Source organism: Malus sylvestris, chromosome 2 (assembly GCF_916048215.2).
Source record: "Malus sylvestris chromosome 2, drMalSylv7.2, whole genome shotgun sequence".
NCBI lineage: Eukaryota > Viridiplantae > Streptophyta > Magnoliopsida > Rosales > Rosaceae > Malus > Malus sylvestris.
In genome coordinates this window covers 33701103-33723463 of record NC_062261.1, presented here as the reverse complement: position 1 = coordinate 33723463, position 22361 = coordinate 33701103, and the positions used below count along the sequence as shown (strand labels likewise).

Below are 22361 nucleotides of genomic sequence, written 5' to 3'. Positions count from 1 at the left end.
AAATTGTTCTTGAAAAATAGAGGAAACACCAACTTGACATTCTACATGAAGAAAACTTATCCCATTTAATCCTTCAAAAAAAATTCTTACGAGAGATTGAAACTGATAAGTTTTCACGAGATGAAACCTAGATGCATCAACCATGAAGTGATAAGTATCCATCAAGACTAAATCACAATCTACCTTAATTTGGACAAAATTTGGAAGTCAGCCTCCCTTCATTCTTTAAATATTATTTGAATCCAGTGAGTTATCAAATCCGATTCTGGACACCCAACATGGCAGCAGGCATAAGATTGGTGGCCCATACAAAAATACAGATAAATGATGCATCTGGAACTCACAAGAGATTAAGGGTCAGGATCATTTGCATCATACATAGTACAGATATTGACAGCCCTCCTCCTTTATCCGGGCTTGGGACCGGCTGTGTCCAAATAGGAATCAAAACACAGGCGGAGTTATTCAACTCGTACTATATATATATTAAACACACATGAAAGCAACGTGAACGACCACGGCCTTGTCCTTTCCCCAGTCTGTTTTTTTGAACTCATTTACCTTTTCGACCAATACCGAGAATATCTTAATACTTCATAGCACTATAAAATTTACGTTCACTCAATCAAACGCTAAATTGCACGGTTTATCCTTGTGGTACGTGGTCATATGTCAAGGTTACTCAAACTCGGAATTGCAAGGGTAAAATAGTCATTTGAAACAATAGCGACTGCATTAACATATGACCGATACCACAAGGATAATTTGTGCAACACAACCTTCATTGAACTACATAGAAGCTCAAAGTGCAAATCACAACTGCTGCCGGCATTTTTTTATTTGAAGGAAAGACGGAGTTTTAAGCATAACTCATATTTCTAATTGTTCTTGTATGCCACACATATTGATTTGGTGATTAAAGACATTTTTGGTCCTGTGTTATATGGAGATATCAACTTCGGTTCATGTTTTGCAAACATTTTAATCCGTTAACGATCTTGGTCCTTTCCGTCAAACTGGTGTTTCGGTACAATCATGCAACAACTCAAAACTGTAACTACTCCTTTTAATTGAAAATACATGGACCAATATTTGAAAGTGAATGCAAAAATATACGTAAGGAACAATTGTGTAAATAACCCTTAAAAACTTAAAAGCTTGTTTCACAGGAAAAAAAAAAACAAAAACCCAAGATTGATAACGGATTAAAACACATGGACCAAAATGAAACCTAATCAAAATGCACGGGACCAAAAGCCTATATAACCATTCATTTAAAGTATACGGTTGTACACTGGTTTGGTTTGCTTAATTTTAGCTGTAGGGTACACTACTCATCAAGGACAAACTTGAAAGTTTCTCCATAACTATTTAGTTCTTCAAGTCTTTACTTTTTTGCATCGGTAATGGATGAGCTAATGAGACATATTCAAGATATTCCTTGGTATATGTTTTTTGCTAATGATATAGTATTGATAAATAAATGCAAGGGGGATAGTAAATGCGAAACTTAACCTTTGACGAGAAGTGTTGAAATCTAAAATGCTTATGTAGGCCAAAAAGAGTATATGGAATGAGTTCGGTGGAAATCAATCCAAATGAGATGGGGATGAGGATTGAAGATCAAGAAGTACCAAAGAGTAAACACTTTTGGCTATCTTGGATTTATCTAGCAAAAAAATGGAGAATTGGATAAAAATCTCAACCATAAAACACAAGCTAGATGGCTGAAGTGGAAGAGTGCATCTAGTGTATTGTGTGACTGTCGTATGCCACTAAAGCTCTAGGTAAAATTTTATAAAAAGACAATAAGGCCAACAATGTTTTATGATACATAACATTGGCCAGTCAAGCATCAACACCTGCAAAAACCAGGTGTAGCGAAGATAAAACTGCTTCATTGGATATGTGGGCACGCGAGAAAGAACATGATTAAGAACAAGGATAACCGAGGTAAAGGAGTGGTCGAAATTGACAATAGGTTTGGACATGTGAAGCGAAAACTCATAGATGCTCTGGTTAGAAATGCGATTATGGGATAGAGGCTCAAAGCGAAAGCGATAGAAGAATACCTAGGAAGACTTAGAAACTTTAAAAATAGATACAAAGTACATGAGGCTAACGCAAGAATTGGAGCAAAACCGAGCTCAGTGGCATTCTATAATTCAAACAGCCAACCTCTTAATGGGATAAGGCTACGTTATTGTTGTCGTTGGTAAAGTACATTTTACATCATCAAGGTTTGGAGTCGGTTTCAAAATAGGCCACAAGATTTCAATTTTTGTTGTATTGCAGCCTGACGTTTTGACATCCAACCAATTTATACCTTTCGTTAGGTTGACCGCTATTAACTAATGACGTGAAATGCGAGACCCACCCCCAAAATGTCCCTTCGGTATTTTTTGTAGCATGGTTGGTGAGTTGGAGGGCTAGTCCAGCTCTGACACGAGTAGTTAATAGTTTACCACACAATCAAGTTAACAAAAAGTATAAAATGTACACATGTCAAAAGTCCGCGCGCAATGTGAAAAAATTGAAACTCATTCCGATTTAAAACTGACCCCAAACCTCGATGGTGTAAACCGTACTTGGCCTTCTATTTTTTTATAGGCTAGCTCAAATTTTAAGCCAAAGAGAATTGAACTGGTGTTGAAACAAACGTACAACACATTAAAGAGAGACATACCATACAAGAGGGCACAAAACAAAAGACCTCCGCCCAGCTGCGAAAGTTTGATTATCCTAATATTCCTGCAACCATAGAAAAAATAACAACAAATGAAAGCAAAAAAATAAAATTTAAAGTAAATAAAATAAATAAAAGGGATGGACAACTCACACATAATTTATACGTTTGCCAATGAAACTACTGGTAAAAAAAAAACCCCAAAAATTGCAAACCAATTAGCCAGAGTATCACGTATTGTTCAGGCTTTTGCTAAATATTATTTAAGGATTCCCGTTAAATGGTAGTAAGTTTGAGTTCTTACTTTCCCACACTTTGCATCTAAAAATTACCAAGCAACCGTCACCGTTCTTATGGTAACGTTATCAGCAACATTCCCACGCTCATAGAACAACTTCTCCACTCCAGTCCGCAAAATAATGCAGGATCCTAGAAGTCACACATCATGCAAACATTTCTTCCTAGTTTTGTTACCCAGAAACAAATTGACGGGGTACTCACACGCAAATCATAGATCTAAGCGACACACACATTTCTTCAATGCAAAGGGTAGTTGAATTTTACCATTAACTATAAACTATCAACATGCGCATTCAAGCCAATATATAGATTAAATTTCTTATCATTAAATAAACTTCAATAATGCATGTTTACACAAGATTTTATGTTCCAAAATTTGTTATGTAAGCAGTAAAACATTTAACCGATTTACAGTTTCTAAAGGGGAGAAACTCATCTGCAACACAGTGAAACCTACAAGAATGCACATGGTTCAGGTATATCTTTGACAAGCAGCCGAAATTCTCATTTGTGTGTGATGTTCACGATGGTCACATCACCCAATCTTTTTGATGTCAACCACAGTTCATAACCTGAAAGAGTATCAAACTTGCATCAATTCCCATTACGCATGCTTCATCAGTTAAAATAAGCTTGTACAAGTCACACTGCAAAACCCAATTTCTTGTTTTTCTTTTGGCACGAAAATGATTGTCAAAATATTTAAATCAATGGAAACCGTCCATTGAAAACTTATAATGCTAGTGGCACTGTTCATCTTTGCTTGAATAAGTTTGTGATTCATAAACATACAATTGATGCTAAACCCAGCCAAAGGGCTCTGCTGTGAATCATCTGTCTTCTTATCTACAGCATCCCACGTATGCTCATCCAGCATGCCAAGGGGAATGTTTTGTATCGTGAAAGAACCATCCCAGCTCCTTCACAAGATTGCATGATTTTTAAAAACCACATTCAAACATTAAACCAATATAATTACATGCCGTATGCAGGCTGCCAACAAATATGACATTTTAAAAACAATCTCTCAAGCATCCTGATCCTTTTTAAGGACCATATGTAGTTATTGAATAATCATCAAGTAATAATGCCCCAAATGTATAATACAATCCAAACAAGGGGGCAAAGTAAAAGGAATCAATTGCAATCATCAGGCCTTGGAAGATGCATTCACGAAAAACATGAGAGCAAGAAACTGAAATTTAGTGCAACAGCAATTTGTGCAGGACAAGAGCTGATATGAAGTACAAGAAATTGACGATTAAGAACAAAACATACCTCTGAGAAAGTATACTGCAACGCCAACAACATGCATGGCATAACTAAATGCGTAGCCTGCAAAAAACATTGAGTGACAATTTAGTATGAACAGAATCCAATTACAAAACTCCATTGAAGGAAGAATTGTGTAAATTACTTACCAGAGAACTCAAATCACTTCCTAATTCAAAGATCCACGACACCTGAATAAAAGATATGATTCTTAGCAGTATACATAACCATAGGTTATTCTCCAAACCGTTTAGATACAAACTTTATGAACATATAATGAAGCAATAATATTTTTCTTGGTAGAAACACAAAGAAGATGAAAAAGACCACAAAATCAAAGAACATGTATTCTTGTAAGAACAAATCTTACTTTTTCGAACCACAGTTGCAAGGAATCTTCTTCTCCTCCAAAGGAAACTTATAATTGTAAGTAATTTCTTCACCAACAGCTATATGCCGTTTTGCGTAAATGAAGATTCGTTTGTGACCATCAACACTGATAACTTTGGTGTAGCAGTTAGGCTGCAAAACAATTTTTGAGGAACAATGACTTCATATCACGAGACCCAAAATCAAAATAACTCTGATACCGCATATTTGCATTACAATCTAAAGAAGCTACCTCTACCTCACAAGAATGGTTTATAAATCTAGCAACTCCTCCACGTTTTGTAGCATCAACCTACACATATTTCAGAAAGAAAATATTAGCCAATTGATGATAGCTACTTTGCTCCAGTGGTGCACAGCTAACTTTATGAATGGAACAGGAGAAACTCGAGTAGAAGATTAATCCATGCACTGGACAACAACATGCAACAAATGTAAGCAGCAAACGAAGAAGCTAGCAGAATGCCCCATTTCTTGAAGCCAATTCATCTATAATAATTGATCTTATTCTTATGAGCTATAAAGCCGTAAAAAAATGCCAAGTTCCATGCTATAGGAAATGAAATCGACGAAGCCAAAAATTCCATGACCAGGTCCCAGCCTACAAAGTATTAAATAAAAGAAATGCTTCAGGGAAATTGCTTCTATGCAAATATTACCCACTCCCAAAAGATGTGTTATTCTCATTAGGTCACAGATTATGTGGTCATCAAATTCAATATATTCATAGAAAAATAATGTTCCATGCTATATGCTACAAGTAGCTCAATTATGGACCTGAATTAAAAGAAAACAAGAAAAGAAAATCATTAAAACCAAATTCATAGTGTTGATTCACTAACCACATAACCATCATCAAGCCTAAAAAGATAACTGCTGCCAATTCCTATCTTCTCGTAATGACGCTCACGGATATCAGATATCTGCAAAGTCACAAACTAAAGTAATTAATGCACAAATAAAAGGGAAACCCCATCCTCAACTGGAAAAGGTAAAAAAGAAGGAAAACACACACATACACACAACTAACCAAACATTCTATTGATGAAACAATTATAGTCCAGTAAATATACCCTGGGACGAATCAGTTCTCCAACATATTCAATAACAAAGTCTTCTGCCTCAATTGGCTCCAATGCAACAAGACCCCAATCATGTATCTTGCTTCTCTGGAATTGTAGAAGCTTTTTCCTCGCCTAACAGTACCACGTAATAGTTTATCAGAATTATGTTCAGAAAGACATATATATGTTATCCAAGAAATGATTTCATTCAGAAATGACCTTTAATTGAGTAGCTTTCAGAAGGTCAGCCCCATCAGCAGCAGCAGCAAGATTGCGCATCTTCACCCTATTTGTTCTTGCAGAAAGACCCTTGCCATTTGACCACTGTGATGTATTAATATCAGAACGTTGATACTCAGCATTAACATATTTAATTCCCCTAACACGGGCTCTTTCAGCAGGACTTGCGTTTTGTGACCATCTATGCCATTCCCAGCCATTAATGGACGCCCGGGCGCATCCAAAAGATTTAGGGCAAGGATTTAGTTTCTTGGATTTACCGGACTGTATATTTCTAGCTGCAACTGGCTTACATGCTGCTTTCTTGGGAGCACCATTGGCTACTTTCAAGATCTTTTCGGGACATGACAATTTCAAATCATCCATTGCGCGATACCTTTTCAGCTTTGATGGCTTAGTTACTGTATGCAAAACCATAAATACAGAGAAAGAATAACATAGCAAAGAGTTAAATAAATAATATTATATATAAATAAATAAAAATTGCACGTGCGAATGAGTGAAAGGACACTTACAAGGCTCTCCTATAAGCCTAACATCATGACCATTGCTATTCACAACTTTCTCAACATTATTGTGGTCCCCTTCGTGAGCTGAAACCATCTTTTTACTAGGTTTAGGAGTGCCTTCCATGGGCTTGCTACCTGGTTAAAACAGTCCCTACTTATCAGAGAAATTCCATTCTGAGCGATAAACCGACAGGAAGCATACAATATTGAAACAAAAAAGAAATAGAAAAGGAAACTATATCCTGTTCAACAAACCAGAAACGCCAAAGAACTCGCAACACAAATATACATGCGAGGGAAACAGCTTACTTTTCACTGCATGGGAAACCTTCAATAGTTTGCTACTACTAGAATTCTTAGCAATGGCTTGCAATGATGTGGCGCCAACAGACGATTCAGTTTGGGGTTTGCTTTGGCTTCTCTTCTTAGGAATCACGGAAGCAATTTTTAGTTCTGCTTTCTCAGGCATACCTCCAGCTTGCAAAGACATGGTGCCACCATACAATTCAGTTTGGGATTTACTTTGTCTTTGCTTCTTAGGAATCACAGTAGAAAATTTTAGTTCTGTTTTCTCAGGCACATCTCCAGCTTGCAAATATGGGGATCCAACATGCGATTCAGTTTGGGATTTGCATTGTCTTCTCTTCTTAGGAATCACAGTAGCAATTTTTAGCTCTGATTTCTCAGGCACATCTCCAGTAACATGTAATTTCTTTGACTTTTCCACTATTTCATTCTGTAACCCAGTATCACCTAACGTTACAGACGGTGAAGACCCTGACTTTTTCCGCAACAACTTCTTGCGGTGATACGTATATTTACCAATCATTGGAGGAAGTCCTGCGGTGCCAGAATTGTCACAATGCTTTGATTCTTTCTCATGTTTTTCGAGATGGTCTTTATTCCTAGTAAATGCTTTTTCCTGCACCAAAAGAAATAGTAAATATTAACTAAAATGATAGGGAATTCTAGTTATAATAATTCATAGAAAGAGATGAGTACCAAAGGCACAAGCAGCATACCTTATAAGCATGGGTCTTCTTTGAAGTGTACCATGATACAAGAAACTGTTGAAGAGAACAGTCAATAAACAATGATTTCCAATCTCTAATGACATAATCATGTAGTTTTTTCCGGCACATTGCTGTGGCAGTATATTCTCCAATCTTAGGAATACATTCATCTGACTTTGAAGGTCGGAATTTGCAAGTGTGTGATGGCACAACAGCTTTAGCTTTGTCTACAAGTCCAGGGGGCAATGGCTCATTTATGTCTTGGTCAACAGACATATCATCTACATGAGAACATAATTCCTTAAAAGCATTTTCCAACAAATTGGACATCTGAATTTCAGGTACAGAATGATCAACAGGCTGTGCTACTTGCGATGGAGATTGGGGGGATACATCAGATGGATTCATCTCTGTAGATTTTGTACTTGAAATCCTCAATTCATCACATGAGTCTGAAGATCCACCAATGCTATTGCTGGGACACTGAGAAGAGCCGACATTCTCCTGCAGCAACAACTATGTTACTCTAACATACTGAAATGATCATAAATTGAACATCTATGAGCTAGTACAGATATCACTAAAATGTTACAGTAAAACAGAAGGGGGAGGGAAAATTGATTGAATCTCCAGATCACCTTCATTAAATTTTCTTGTTTAGACGAAGTAACTAATTTCCCGACCTCCTCATCAACAAAAGATCCAACAAACTCAGTCAAAGCATTCTTTGCAGACAACTGGAGCTCGTTTTCTACATATTCTACAATGCAGTTCATGTCTTCATATGAGGGACTTTTCTGTTTAGATGAATTTCCTCCATTAAGATCCAATGAAGAGATAATTGATGGATGTGCATGATCAACTAATTCCTTTGCCATGACTTCAAAACCAGGCGGGTAATCACCATCATAAGCATCAGAATCTTGCCCGGGTAGTAACTGCATGACCAAATAGGACATTAAGAAACATTAAATAACTTATTAAATGAAAAAAACTAAAGCATGCAAAAGACCTACAGCTTCATGAGGTAACTTATCAATCTTCTCAGCATCTTCACTAGAAGGTATCCTCCACACTGGAGAACCAGACCAAAGTTTCCTCCTCCTCCAAGAAGAGGAGTACTCTGCCACTGAATCATAGAAAACAGCATTCCACATGACTTGCATACAATAATCAAAAAGCATTCTACAAACAACTGCATACGACTCCCAAAAGTTTTCAATGCTTCCAACAGATTTCGTGCTTGGTGGAGGTTCGCTGTAATCTTGATTGATACATGTCTCATCAGCAACAGAGTCGGAAGCTGCAGCCTCACACAAAACAGCAGTACAGTTCTTCATATCTCCAGCAATCTCAGACTGTTTGACACGAAAAAAAAAATATTATCTCATAAAGCAAAGAAAAAGTGTTTGGGAGTACTTTTGGCATGTCAAAAGCACTTTTAGAGAACCAAAACTGTTTTTTGTAGTGTTTGGTTGAAATAAACAAAAGGTGATACTAGGATCAAAGAAGCAGTTTTAGTTCCCTTCCACTTTGAATTTTAATGAAATATTTTATGAGCCACTTAAGAGCTACCAAACAGATGAAATCCACTCAGACAACATGTAACAGGCTTTAAAGTAAGAGAATTAGTAGTCTGCTTTTGGATTTGTATGCATTACCGTTTTGCTATACGAGGAACAAGCCTTCACGGCCTGATTAACCCTTTGATTTTTTTTTGTGGTAAAAAACTCATTAATGACATTGCTGATAATCTCATCTAAGACAACCCTGCGAGCTGCCTTCAAAATTCCATGGTGCAGTTGGCTAGAAACTCCCTCAGAAATTTCAGATATAAAGCTTACAGAAGACCCCGTGCCATTGCTTTTGGCATCAGAGTTGGCGACAGTTTCAGTTCCAGGTTTCCAAGCATTTGCAACAGATAATAGGGTGAAGGGCGCACACTTATTCTCAACATGATAAATCTGCGAAAAACAAGTTGACACCAGAGTCAGAAGCATCATAAAAATTTTCAACAGCAGGCTCATAGCAAATCCATGCTATACTAAATAAAGAAGACCTAGCAAATTCTATATACTCCATGATTCTAGACACATAAACTTCCATCACTTCATAAAGTAATTGGCAAACAATTTGCACTGCAGCGGGCCCAAATCTGTCCAAGAAGTAGCAAGAGAGAGAAACACTACACACGTTAAGCCCTTTTGTTAAAAGTGGGTTTTACAGACGATGAAACAGTTCGAGGGCATCCACCTCTCACAATATAAAGGTAATTAACAGTACAACAACAACAACAAAGCATTTTCCCACTAAGTGGGGTAATTAACACTGAACATAAGAAATCAAGTATGCACCAGAGACATCCGTTCACTTTTCACCATCAATGCTTCTTTCTTACTTATAGAATAGAAGCTCGAATCAACATCATAAGCAGCTATTAACTTTCTAAAATGTCTGTTCTTTTCAGTTTTTCTTATTCGATAAGGCTTCGTAGGTTCCTGAATTGAGTGATCATGTTCTAAGTTCTAAATAAACCGCCATAATAATGGAAAACCATCCAGTCATGATGTCGAAACAGTAGCATTTGTTCTAAACCCGACCTCACCAAAATTCACCAAGTTCAATTCTTGGAAAAAATGTGATATTATACAACAAAAATGCCAATTCGATTTTTGATACGAACATACACATCACACAATCATCACATTAGGGGCTCAAATCTTACCATGACCGAATCCTGAAGATATCCATATCGATACCACGAGTATAATTCATAAAGAGTATGCGGCCCGCGTTTGTGCCCTTCACCATCCACATACAACCAACAAGACTCTTCATTTGGCTGCATACATACAGAGCAACAAAGGGAAAAAGGAAACTAATAAGATATTAATCAAAAGAACACATATGCTCAACTTTTCGACCCGAACAAAAGAACCAACTATAAGTACCAGTGACATGGGCTGATTGGAATTGGCATGGAAAGCAGAATTGAACTGGGAACCAGGATAAACAACAGGAGCAGGTGAAGGTGTCGGTCCAGGAGCAGGTGTGTCGCGGATAGGCAAATCGCCGCCGTGAGAAGATGGAAAAGAATCGGTGGATGTGGGTGTGGATGCGGCGGTTGAGATGCCATTAGAGAGATACGCGAACCCGGTGGCGACATGATCAGGAAACTGCTTGAAGTACTTCAATGGAACTGGGGCGATCAAGGTGCCATTGACCAGAGGGTACACAGGAAGCTCATCGGGGAGGAACCCAGAGGATAAACCCTCATACAGTTGCTCTTGAATGTACGGACCGCACATTTGTCCGACTTCATTGACGTACGTCCATCCGCTCGCAACGAAAGGTTGAGGCATATATACCACACATCAAAGTCCCCCAGCAGCAAACACATAAAATCAGAAGAACGACTGCGATCTGAACAGATGAGGAGGGAGAGGGGGAGAGGGGGAGAGGGGGAGAGGGGGATAGGGGGAGAGGGAGAGAGGGGGACACAGGCGGCACGGCTTGATGGAGAGGAAATTAGGGATCGAGACTTTCTGAAGGGAATTGGATTTTACGGTACCAAAGAGGAAAAATAAGGGAAAAAGCTGGCGAATAACATAAAAAATTGTATTTGACGAACTGGTCTACGGTAGTATTTGCCCTTTAAATTCGTTTGGGCCTTGCGGGTCGGGCCGAAATATACTTTAACATAAAATTGAAGAACGAGATTAGTTACACCTAGTGAACGAGATTGTATGATCATAGAGATTGAATTTTTTACGAATGTCCTTAACTTGAAGGTCTTTGGTCCTATTTATAGGCAACTAAGAAGGAGCAACCTTTTCCCAACAATTTTTTCTCTCCTCGAGTGAGAGTCTGTGAGTGACTCCGTGTTCGATTTTTTGCGTTGCCGCTGACTCTTGTCATGGCAGTCCCTTGATTTCCCTTTGTCTTGTTCTTTTTCTTTCTCCGACGGTTTTTTGTAATAACCCCAGCCCCGTTTCCTCCCTAATCTTCCCACAATCTCATCTTCCCTAGTACTTTGTTTGCCTTTGTTTTCATCATCCCAAGCCTCAAATCTGGTTCACCCGTTTCATCCATCTCATTCGGTCATTTCCCCTATACCATCATCATCACTTGACTCCATTTTCTTTCCACTAATCCTAATTTTGATTCCGCAAATTTTTACTGCGATTTATCGTTGTTCCATGGGAAAGTGTGTAGAGCTTTGGCTCGAGTGTTCGCTACACCATCTTTGTTGACCCTTGTTGGTTCTTCCCTTTGTTCACCCTTGTTGGCGTTGTCGTTCGTGGGATCTCTCTTCCCGCAGGCTTCCTTTGGTCTATGGCGGTGATCGTTTTGGTGGTTCGTGGTAGGGATGGGTTCAAAAAATCGAAAACCCAAAAAAAACCGACAACTAAACCAAACCGAGGTAAAAAAAAAACCGAACCGAAACTGTCAAACCAAACCGAACCGAATCTGGTTATACAATCATAACAAAACATAACCTGTTGCCAAGTTGGTTTCAGTGAAACTTTTCAAGCTGGAGCCCATGGGTTCGAACCCTCATGCCTTCAGAATTTATGAGAATTTTTTTTTATTTTGTTGAGAAATCAACAAAATCCTTTAACCCTAGCCACTAGTAGTAGCAGCCACACTTTTCTATTTTTCATTCCCCACTTCTCTTTCTCGTTCCCTGCCTCCAAACTCCCTCCATGAACCCTAACCCAGTAACCCTTTAGCGTCGCCTGAGCCTCATCTCTCTCTTGCTCGGTCTTCAACTTCAATCGCTTTGTCTTTCTCAATCTCTCAAGCAACCCACGACGGCATGACCCTTCTCACTCTTAATCTTTCACACCTCGCCCTCGCTGTCAATCTCTCATCTCACCGTTTCGAGTCTCGACAACAAAAGGTTAGCCTTCTCTCTCTCTTTCTCGATCTTCAACTTCAATCACTCTCTGTTTCTCTTGGTCTTGAATCCCAGGCAACCCGCGACGGTGCGACCCTTCTCACTCTCAATCTCTCACACCTCGCCCTCGCCGTCAATCCTTCATCTCGTCGTGATCTTCTTCTTGCCGTTTCGAGTCTCGACTGCAAAAGGTTAGTCTCATACTCTCATTTCTCTGTATTTAATTTTCTGTTTGTCATGTTTGAGTATACTACCAGTCCACTGTAAGATTCCCCTCCATTTTTACATTTCTAAATTACTTCTTACTATTTTTCTATATTTTGATTTTTTCTGGAATTTTGTTCATTCGCAGACGAAAGCTCTCTACTCCAAACTCTACGAAAAGTACACAAAAATCAAGGTGTTTTGTGTTCTTTCCCACTTCTTTACAATTTTTTTTTGCTCATTTATTTTTTTGCTTAATCAGTTAATTGTATGTTAAATTTGCTCAGGAGAAATTTGAGGTTAGGGAAATAGAAAGTAATTGTCTTTTTGTACTTCTGAATTTTGGGTATATTGTAAACGTATTTGTAAGGACCTACATGCTGCCTATACTTTGATTTGGATATTTCTATTTAATCTAATATGTTCTGTCGCCCTTTTTTCCTAATCTGCGATGGTTGTTATGCCATGGCAGATGAAGAAATTGTCGGAGTTGGATGAAATTGGTAGAGAACAAGATGGAAAGTTCAAGCTTTATGTATCTAGTATTTCTTTTTCCGTCTTAGGATTTGTTAGAATTATCATGCTTGATCTCCTTTCTCACGTCTTTTAAAAACGTGATTATTTTCCATAACTGTGACTACGGCTCAAACTTTGTTGTTTATTTACTATCTTGCAGTTGCAGAGGAGTATATACAACATTTGCGAAATCAAAATGAGAGGTTGCGCTTGGAAGTTAATGAGCTGAGAAGTGAAGTGGCTTCTATTAGGCAAAAAATTCTAAGTTCTGTGGGATCCATTAGAATTCCAATTAGTCAAATTTTACTATAACAACCTAACAGGCTATGAAAAATGCATCACATGGAATGCAGGTCCACCAAAGATGAACAATGTACCGAGTACCAGAATATTTTGATGGGAGAGAACAGGACAAGCAAGACAATGTTGTAACTACAATAATCCATGTGAAAGTAGAGCTCTATTTCTAAGCAACGGTTGCATTGTTAACCTCCCTCTTATATATATATGCTGATTAACCACGTAGTGAGATAACGGTTGCATTGTTAATCTGCTATGTTGCCTCCTATGCCGCCTAAGCGTTGAGCTTGAAGAGTTGAAGAGAAGAAGTGCGTGGAAGACATGAAATCTTGAAGGTTTATTTGAGTTTATTATTTTAGTTAAAGTGGAATATTTCTGTAAAATTTGGACTTTGTTATGTTTTATTTTAGGTGTGGAAGACTTGAAGTAGTGTAATGTTTATTTTAAATCTGGACTTTTTGAAGATTTAAACTTTGATGTTTTTTTTTAAGTTTAGACTTTGGAAGATTTGATTGATGATTCTAGTTGAACTTTAAATATTTATTTTCATTGTGTAGGAATGCTTATGTTATGATTGTGTTGGAGATGTTAGAATTTTAAGATATCAATTTTTATTCATTTTCAAAAAAAAAAAAAAACCGAACCGGGCCGAAACCGAACCGAATAAAAACCGAATAAAAAAAATTGAACCGAACCGTTTCGAACCGAAGCAAGCCCTAGTTCGTGGAGGATGAAGCGGCTTTTTTCTTCAACTTTGGGACTCTAGATGGTGTGATGGCAGGTCCTTGTGGCGGAGATGGCTTCGAATTGTTAGGAAATGTCAGTGGCAGGAGGAACATCTACAGTAGCTATGATTTAGGGTTTCATTTGTTGTGTGTTGTGTTTGTATTGGGTCCCAAGACTTTCTTTGGGTTTTGTATCGTGTGTTTTCAGGGTCCATTTTTTCTTTTGTTTTTTAGTGTGTATTTGGGCCCTTCTTGTGTTTTGTTTCTTTGTGGGTAATATATTTCCCTTGTAGTGGAAGGGAACATTGACCAAAAAAAAAATGAGCAACCTCGATCATATCACTAAGTGGAAGTAGAGGTAGATCAGTCATTTGACGCTAATAATAACTGCAGTTTGTTGTTGGTGCCCTTATGCTGAGATTTACAGCGCATCACACGATTATTGTGATAACATTAGCTTGTCTGTTGATGCATCATTTAAGGAGGTGAGAGATCTTGGGGTCTAGTTGTCCACTTGGTAGACGCACTTTAAGGAGGATCGAGTATGAGCTCTTGGGTGTAGCAGGACGTGGACATCTCGAGCCCTAGGAAACTATCCTAAGTTGGTGAGCCGGTGTCGCACAACTTTCGTAAACAAAAATAGATTGATCCCATAACAGGCCTTATTTTTATTTATGACTAAACAAATTGATTTTGTATTGATGTATTCGTTTTACAAGGAATTGGACTTTGAATCTATCTTTATCAAAAGAGGTTTACCAATTCCAGTTTCCAAAAAAAAAATGAGGTTACACCAATTTCCCTTACCCCTCTTGTTTTCGTTTTTATGGGCACTTTTGTTTTGTACTAACATTTATGAATTTACTGTCAGATGATAATTATATTAAATTCATGCAAGTGTTTTAGTCATTCCCAACATTTATAGCCATATGAAACTTTATATAGCTCACCTTCTTCAAATTCCTCCACCTGTTTTAGAACCAAATGCAAACGACCTATTTGTATTGTTCTTGGTTAAAACTTGCTCAAATTTCTTTGATTTGATGAAACTTCTGCATTATTTCTCAGGAATTCGAAATGATCTTCAAAATTTTCTGGTGCTTTAATTCATGTTTTGTATTTTCAAAAGAAATATGCTAGGGTGGTAGCAACCATGGTCGCTATCCTTTCATGCCCAACCACAAATCCTCCCTCGTATTTAGAGGAACCACGGCCAACATAGCTTGACGGGGGTGTCGTCTTCCACCTGAGTGACACTTCATAAGAGATGTATTCAATAAACACGGTACAAATAATTCCAATTTAGTAAGTTAATGTTGTGCGTACAAGTGATACTACACAACTTCAAAGGTTGCACTCTACATCAGACTTAGGCGGGTCAAGGTTGGGCTCTAAGTATTCTAAGATTTCTAAGGAAACTAGTGTCTTATTTTTGCACTGCATATTGTAAACCTACATAACCAACACTACACTTGTCATGTAAAGCTTTTATATATAGAAATGGCCACCCCATCCACGGAGTTTAGACCAAGTTACGGGGTGAAACCAGGATCTCGTACCATTCTTACTCTTCAGTCTCGCCACTCAACTCCTCGAGTGATTTTCCCTTTGGTTTAGGCACCAACAGTGTAAATAGCATGCCAAAGAAGTTGATGGTGGTAAGCATAATAAGAGAATTCTTCATACCAATACCAGGTGGGTACCCTGCGTCTGTCTTCGCTGGGTTCGTGCTTTGTGCATCGTCTAAGAACCCAAAGCCACCTACTATAGCTCCAACCTTTCCTGCTGCAGCTGATATTCCATGACAAGTATACCTCAACCTCGCCGAGAAGATTTCTGCTGGCATAACAAAGGTAGTGGCATTGGGTCCAAAATTAGAGAAGAAAAACGTAAGGGAGTACAACATCATAAACCCTATTTTGTTCGGTTTCAAAGTCCAATGGTGGTAAGGAATTGCAAGGGCAAACATGAATACTGTCATGAAAAAGAAACCCATTAATTGGATCGCAAACCTTCCAATCTGATCGATGAATGCCACAGTGAACCAATACCCTGGAACAATACTGCACAATGCTATAAGTGTTTGTGCCCTTGCAATTGTATAGAGCTCTTCAATGCCGTTCATGGTTTCTACGGCCGGAATCTACCCAATTGCGTTGAATATGTCATTTTGGAAAAGATTCTGGTTGTAGTACGCTATGTTAAATAAGAACCACGTAGTGGTGGTACCAAGGAGGTGAAGCTCATGTCGGCGAGCAAATTCCTTGATGAACAAGCCAAATATGTTGTCTGAATCTTCTTTGACATTAACCTTTTCGACTTCAAGACTCACTTGTAACACCTTGGACATGTCCGATGTAGCTTGTTTTGTATTACAGGCAATAAGGGCGGTGTACCGAGCTGTCTCGGGCATTTTTAATCGCCAGAAATAAGTAAGAGCAGCAGGGATGGCTCCAAACATAATACGACAAACGTAATCCGCTTGTGGAACAAAAGAATCATTTGGATCAACTGAGTAAGGGGGTGCCTTGTATGCGCAATTAAACGAGCTTGAAACAATTATGGAAACAATCCCAGCAGCCAAAATTCCAAACTCTTGCATGGCAAACACAACATTGATGAAGGCGCCGCGAGTCTTTTTGTTAGCGTACTCGGACATGATCGTAGCTGAAAGGGGATAGTCACCACCAATCCCGAAACCAAGCCAGAAGTGAAAGAAACAAAGCGTTGCCATGACACCTTCCAGCGAAGATCCAAAAGAGAGCCCCGATGCAATAGAGCTGAACACCATCAGCACGAGAGTTATACCGTAAACTTTATTCTGGCCTAACTTGTCACCAAGCCATCCATCCAAAGCAGAGTTTTCCGGCCAAAGTGCCACAGAGGGTAAAGCTGTTTACAGCGGCTGAAACTTTGGGAGGCAACGTGCTGGGCTTCGTTGCGTCTTGCTTCGTGTAGTATATACGACCGATGAGCTTGGTAATGAAGGAGATGGAGAAGAGATCGTAGGAGTCTGGGAAAAATCCCATTCCGGCTATGATGATTGCTGTGAAATGGTACCATTGGGTCTTGGCAACATCAAATGCATTAAGCACTGCCGCTTGCTTATCTCTGGCCATAACATAACTGCTAAATCTTATAACTAATGCTAATTAATTAGTTGTAATCTTGGCTATTACACAAAGTGTGTGCTACAAAACGAAAGACGATTGTTAGTTGCAACTTGCAACTGTGTTTCTTTCTTGGAGAGATAGAGAGAGAGAGAGATTTGAAGCTATTTTTTATTTGCAGTTGAGATGATTCATGACCATGGATACTGAAAAGCCCATTTATATAAAAGAAAAAAGGGTAAAGTACAAAAAACTACCTCAACTATTAGTGTCAAGACACCTTCATACCTCATCTTTTAAAATTGACAATGTCATACCTCATTTTTAGAATTTGGTCCAATGTTATACCTCCGTTAGCTTGTCCGTGAATTGGTCAGTTAAATGCTGACATGGCTTGATCCGGGGCCCAGATTCTCACCTGGATGGATTCCACGTGGCACCACACCAATGTTTTCCCACCAAATGGCATCCAGCTAGATTCCTAATACATGTGGCTTTCTCACAGAACGACACGTGGATATTCCATTAAAATTAAAATTAAAATTTTAAAATTTTAAAAAATGTAAGGGAACGTTGTAAAGTGTGCCTATCGATTTGGTTTCCCTCCCCCCAATACCCAAATCTTGTCAATCTAATTCCCCATTCCCAAATCCAGAAAATCAAGAACCCTAACCCTAGTTCTCGCGGCTCCAAATCTCTATTAATTAGATCATAAATTTAGCGAAAAACCCAAATCATCTTGTCGACTCGCTTCCCCGACTTCGTGGTGTTGGAAGGGGCTTTCATCTGGGTTCCATTGGCTTCGAAGGAAAATCGAAGGATTCTCCATGGGGTGGTACGTGCGCGATGATCCCGACGAAACGATGCCTACCTATTGTAAGTTTTTTTATGCTTTTGATGATTCCAAATGTATAGTGTGCTTATTTTTTGTTTATTCTTGTTTGAAAAGGTAGATTTATGCTTTGTTAATTCGAAACGGTTCTTACAGTGTTGGAATGGGTTGAATGTGGGTTTTTTTTTTCTTCTAGCATTGGTTATTCTTGTTTGAAAAGGTGGTTTATGCTTTCTTAATTTGAAATGGTTACTGAGTTGTTGGATAATCGGTTGGTTGCTTTGTTGCTTTGTTTATTGTTGTGAAGATAAGGTGGTTGGATAGTGGGTTTGTTGCTTTGTTGCTTTGTTTATTCTTATGAAGATAAGGTGGTTTGTTGTGGTTTGTTGCTTGGTTTGTTGTTGTTGAGAAATGGTTAACGTGCTTTGGCTATTTGCATATAGTTGTGGTTTGTTGCAATTGCATATAGTTGCATATAGAAGGTTGTGCATTAGTTGCATATAGAATGGTTTGTTAGGTTAAAATGCAATTGCTTATGTTTGTTGTTGGCTTTTAATTAGGGTTTGTTTATGTGAATTTTAGTTGTTTCATAACTATTTTCTATTGAATTGCATCATGGTGGGGAGATAAGTTATGACATGTACATTGGGGGAAAAGTGACATATATAGATAACTGTGATAAAGACCTCATGTCACTGCCGGTGATAGATGATATGGTGGAGGCAGTTGTATATATTGAGCGGTTCATGAACTATTATTTCAAGATTCCCAACATGGACCTTTCCAATAGTTTGAAGCAGATTCAAAGTGATTTCGATGTTATGTCCATATGTAATTTTGTTCCAAAAGATAAAGTGATTGAGATGTACATCGAAGAATTGACAACAGAAGAAGCCGTAACCTAAGAGCAACAGTTTCTGGAGTCTATGGAAGTCACAGGTTATAGTACAGTGGTTATTGATGAGATAAGTAGTTCAGAGGAGGATGTTGGGCCAACAACACTTAAACCAATAAGATATAAAAGCTTGCTAGCTATTGAATGGCCAGAAGTGGATGATTGTTGCACATCTCAAGTAGTGCAAACATGTGTGACTGAGGTAGGAGAGATAAATGCTGAAGAAGGGAATGGTCAGAAAGAGAAAAATTGTGAAGGGCTATATAAGAGTAAGGGGAAATCTGTGGCTGAGGTAGGAGAAAATGATACTGAGAGGGATGTAGGTGAGAGGGATGTAGAATAGGGGGATGTAGGAGAGGGGGATGTAGGCGAGGGGGATACTGAAGTATTCTTTGATGTACCTATTAGTTTGGAGGGGAATGTTGAAGAAGAGAATGAATAAACTACTGAAGAAGATGATAGTGACTTTGAAGAAAGTGAATATAGGAGTGATGCCGATAACCCAGTGTTTTCCAAGTTTGATGAAAGGGATTATGAGCAAAGAAGTGCAAGGCAACCTGAGCAAAGAAATGCAAGTGCAAGGCAATCTGAGCAAAGTTGGGAAAGAGAAAAAGAGTAAAGGGAAGAAGAATTTGATATTGCAAATGTGGAACAAAATATGGTTGATGATCCAGACTATAACTCTGATGCTCTTGAGAGTGTACACTATTCGGATGATGAAGGGGGCAAAAAACATGAGCGATTTCCAGAGTTCATTGAGAAAACAGACATGAAGAATCCCACTCTTACACTTGGGTTTGTTTTCAGGGATCATGTCCAATTCAAGCAAGCTGTCATCATGTACTCCCTAGTGAATGGATATGGAGAAATCCATTTTCCTAAGAATGAGAAATTGAAAGTCATAGGAAAGTGTGCAAAATGGTGCCCTTGGAAGTGTTGTGCTGGAAAAATGTATGGTTCGAACAACATACTGATCAAGACTATACTTGATGAACACACATGTGGGAGAACTTGGGCAAACAAGAACATGAAGTCCTCTTTGCTGACTGATTTGTACATGGACAGGATAAAACTGAATCCCATATGGCCTGTGGATTCCTTTTTGGCAACTGTCGAATCAGAGTGGAATCACGGTTGTACAAAAAGGAAAGCTTACAAGGCTTTAGATAAGGCTTTAAAGATCATTGAGGGAAAACATGCAGAGCAGTACACAAAGTTGTGGAACTTTGCTGAGGAAGTGAAGAAGACTAACCCTGGAAGCACAGTGAATGTGAAGTTGGATAGGGGGAGGTTCTAAAGGATATATGTGTGTTTGGCGGCTTGTAAAGAGGGGTTTAAGTTAGGGTGCAGGCCATTGATAGGATTAGATGGGTGTCATTTAAAGAGTGTATATGGAGGTCAGCTACTTTGTGCTGTTGGCATTAACCCAAATGATGAAACATGGGTTATAGCGTATGCAATTGTAGAAATGAAGAATAAGTCCAGTTGGATTTGGTTCTTAGAGTTATTAGTCGTTGATGTTGGGATTGTCAATTAAGGGGGATGAACATTTATCAATGATCAGCAAAATGGGTTAATTCCGGCCTTTAAAAAAGTCTTCCCTAATTTCCACCACAGATTTTGTATGAGACATTTGTATGCCTACTTCAGAAATCTGTTCAAAAGGAAAACATTGAATGATGCTTTATGGTCAGTAGCCAGAACAGCAACAGTTCCTTACTTCAAAAAAGCAATGGAGGATATGAAGAAGCTCGATGAAAAGGCCTACGATTGGTTGGTGAAGTTGCCTGCATATCATTGAAGCATGTCCGATTTTGAAACACATCCCAAGTGTGACATGCTGCTGAACAATCTCTGTGAAAGTTTCAATGTTGTCATACTTATACCCAGACAAAATCCTATTGTCACCATGTTGCTCCTTATTCACACACTATTGATAAAGAGAATTCAGATGAGAAGGGATATAATGGTGAACAAAGTTGGAGATCTGTCTTAAAATCAAGAAAAAGTTTGAGGAAGCCAAAATTCAAAGTGGCAGATGCATTGCACAATGGTTAGAGGGCTCTAAATTTCAAGTTGATGATGGAGGGGGGAGCAATATGTGGTTGACTTGGTTGAGAATACCTGTTCGTGCAGAAAGTATACCTTGACAGGAATCATATGCAACCATGCAATATCGGCCATAAATTTCAAGAGAGAAAAACCGGATGACTATGTCGATGCTTATTATTCAAAGGCGCGATACTTGGAGGTGTATTCTCATTTAGTAATGCCGATGAATGAGATGTCTTTGTGGGAGGAAACTGATAAACCACCAATATTGCCTCCTACATATACAAGGCAACCTGGAAGGCCGAGGAAGAAGAGAAACAAGGAAGCTGCTGAGATGGAGAATGAGGGTGAACAAACTCCCACAAACCCAACCAATAATCCTCAAGGTCCTCCTCAGCCACTTAAGCTAGGAAGGAAAGGGCAAGGCATTTTGAAATGTACCATCTGCAAAAAGGAAGGTCATAATGCAAGAACCCATCGTAGAAATCTTCCTCCAAGGGACAAACATGTAACATTTTCTACTTTATATGGTTTTTTAAATCCTTTAACATCATATTACACTCTTAACCCTTTAACATCATTTTCTACTTTGTAGGCATCCACATATGCTCAAGGACAAACTGCACCTAAAAAAAGGACAAGGAAAACAAAGGTAAAAACTTAACCATTTCCTTAGCTGTAAAACATTTGGATTTAGTTAAAAAGCTTGCTTGGTCTCTAAATGAACTTTGGATTTAGGCATCACAATCAGTAACTGAATTACCTAGAAGCATCAAGCAGAGAAAGACCAAGCAATCCACTAACTGAATCATCCAAATGCACCAAGCACAGAAATACCAACCAACCCAGCCACAACCACGTTTTTTGCACACATGGTTGTTTTTTGTAAAGGAATTGTAAAGTTAGAACATGTTTTATGCATCCAAGAGGTCTTTTGTGAATTGAATGGATGATGTAGCAGGTTTTTATGAATTCAGTAGGTTTGTAATGTTAGTTGGAGATGCTAGATGAATTCTGTTAGTTTTTTGAACATGTTTAACAATTTCTGGATAATTAAGTAGGTTTTATGCTTAATTTGGTCTATTTCATATTTTTCTTGCAAATGATGAGTAGTTTGTGCTTGAATACACTTGTTTTGTTGTTGTTGTGGTTATATCATTATTTTTGGGTGAGATTTTTCAAATTTGAGGTCAAGGATGATCTAATTTGTGCTTAAAATGGTATATCACATGTTTTTTTCTTTTTTTTTAGCGGGAAAATTCAAATTACCAAAAAAAAAAACCAAATATATTTTCTGACGTGGATGCTATTTGGCGGGAAAACATTAGGTGTGGTGCCACGTGGAATCCATCT

General features: G+C 38.4%; 2 protein-coding genes and 1 pseudogene across 8 annotated transcripts; 1 reads left to right on the top strand and 2 right to left on the bottom strand.

Annotated features, from left to right (window-relative positions):
• Nucleotides 1-39: 39 nt before the first annotated feature.
• LOC126587168 (histone-lysine N-methyltransferase ATXR7) lies at nt 40-11059 on the bottom strand. 6 transcript variants are annotated; one of them, XM_050252170.1, is made up of 18 exons: nt 10426-11059; nt 10200-10316; nt 9136-9438; nt 8491-8832; nt 8113-8412; nt 7484-7978; nt 6771-7383; nt 6468-6596; nt 5932-6353; nt 5722-5844; nt 5491-5571; nt 4881-4940; nt 4629-4780; nt 4408-4449; nt 4265-4321; nt 3779-3906; nt 2687-3558; nt 40-1669 (listed from the first exon to the last, which is right to left on the bottom strand). In XM_050252170.1, exons 1-14 carry the CDS (start codon nt 10834-10836, stop codon nt 4428-4430), a joined length of 3570 nt encoding a protein of 1189 aa, XP_050108127.1. In that variant the 5' UTR covers nt 10837-11059; the 3' UTR covers nt 40-1669; nt 2687-3558; nt 3779-3906; nt 4265-4321; nt 4408-4427. The 6 variants fall into 6 exon arrangements, with proteins under 6 accessions (XP_050108127.1, XP_050108120.1, XP_050108138.1 ...); XM_050252163.1 differs by having other exon boundaries at nt 2687-3906; XM_050252181.1 differs by lacking the exon at nt 3779-3906.
• Nucleotides 11060-12131: 1072 nt separating this feature from the next.
• LOC126611757 (uncharacterized) lies at nt 12132-13509 on the top strand. Of its 2 annotated transcripts, XR_007618929.1 has the most exons (4): nt 12132-12565; nt 12727-12774; nt 13255-13345; nt 13448-13509. XR_007618929.1 is itself a non-coding variant. In XM_050280129.1 (3 exons), exons 1-3 carry the CDS (start codon nt 12294-12296, stop codon nt 13052-13054), a joined length of 324 nt encoding a protein of 107 aa, XP_050136086.1. In that variant the 5' UTR covers nt 12137-12293; the 3' UTR covers nt 13055-13126. The 2 variants fall into 2 exon arrangements, 1 of the variants encoding a protein (XP_050136086.1); XM_050280129.1 differs by lacking the exons at nt 13255-13345; nt 13448-13509 and adding an exon at nt 13051-13126 and having other exon boundaries at nt 12137-12565.
• Nucleotides 13510-15683: 2174 nt separating this feature from the next.
• On the bottom strand, nt 15684-17238 carry LOC126611424 (probable inorganic phosphate transporter 1-5; annotated as a pseudogene).
• Between the last annotated feature and the right edge of the window lie 5123 nt (nt 17239-22361).

Bases quoted from the DNA above. Each gene is read 5' to 3' on its own strand.
- LOC126611757 (XM_050280129.1), top strand. From the start codon at position 12,294: ATGACCCTTCTCACTCTTAATCTTTCACACCTCGCCCTCGCTGTCAAT. The intron at 12,566-12,726 runs GTTAGTCTCATA...GTTCATTCGCAG, and splicing joins TCGAGTCTCGACTGCAAAAG to ACGAAAGCTCTCTACTCCAA.
- LOC126587168 (XM_050252163.1), bottom strand. From the start codon at position 10,836: ATGCCTCAACCTTTCGTTGCGAGCGGATGGACGTACGTCAATGAAGTC. The intron at 9,439-10,199 runs GTAAGATTTGAG...TGTTTTTCGCAG, and splicing joins ATCTTCAGGATTCGGTCATG to ATTTATCATGTTGAGAATAA. The intron at 4,941-5,490 runs GTTAGTGAATCA...AAATATGTGTAG, and splicing joins GGCTTGATGATGGTTATGTG to GTTGATGCTACAAAACGTGG.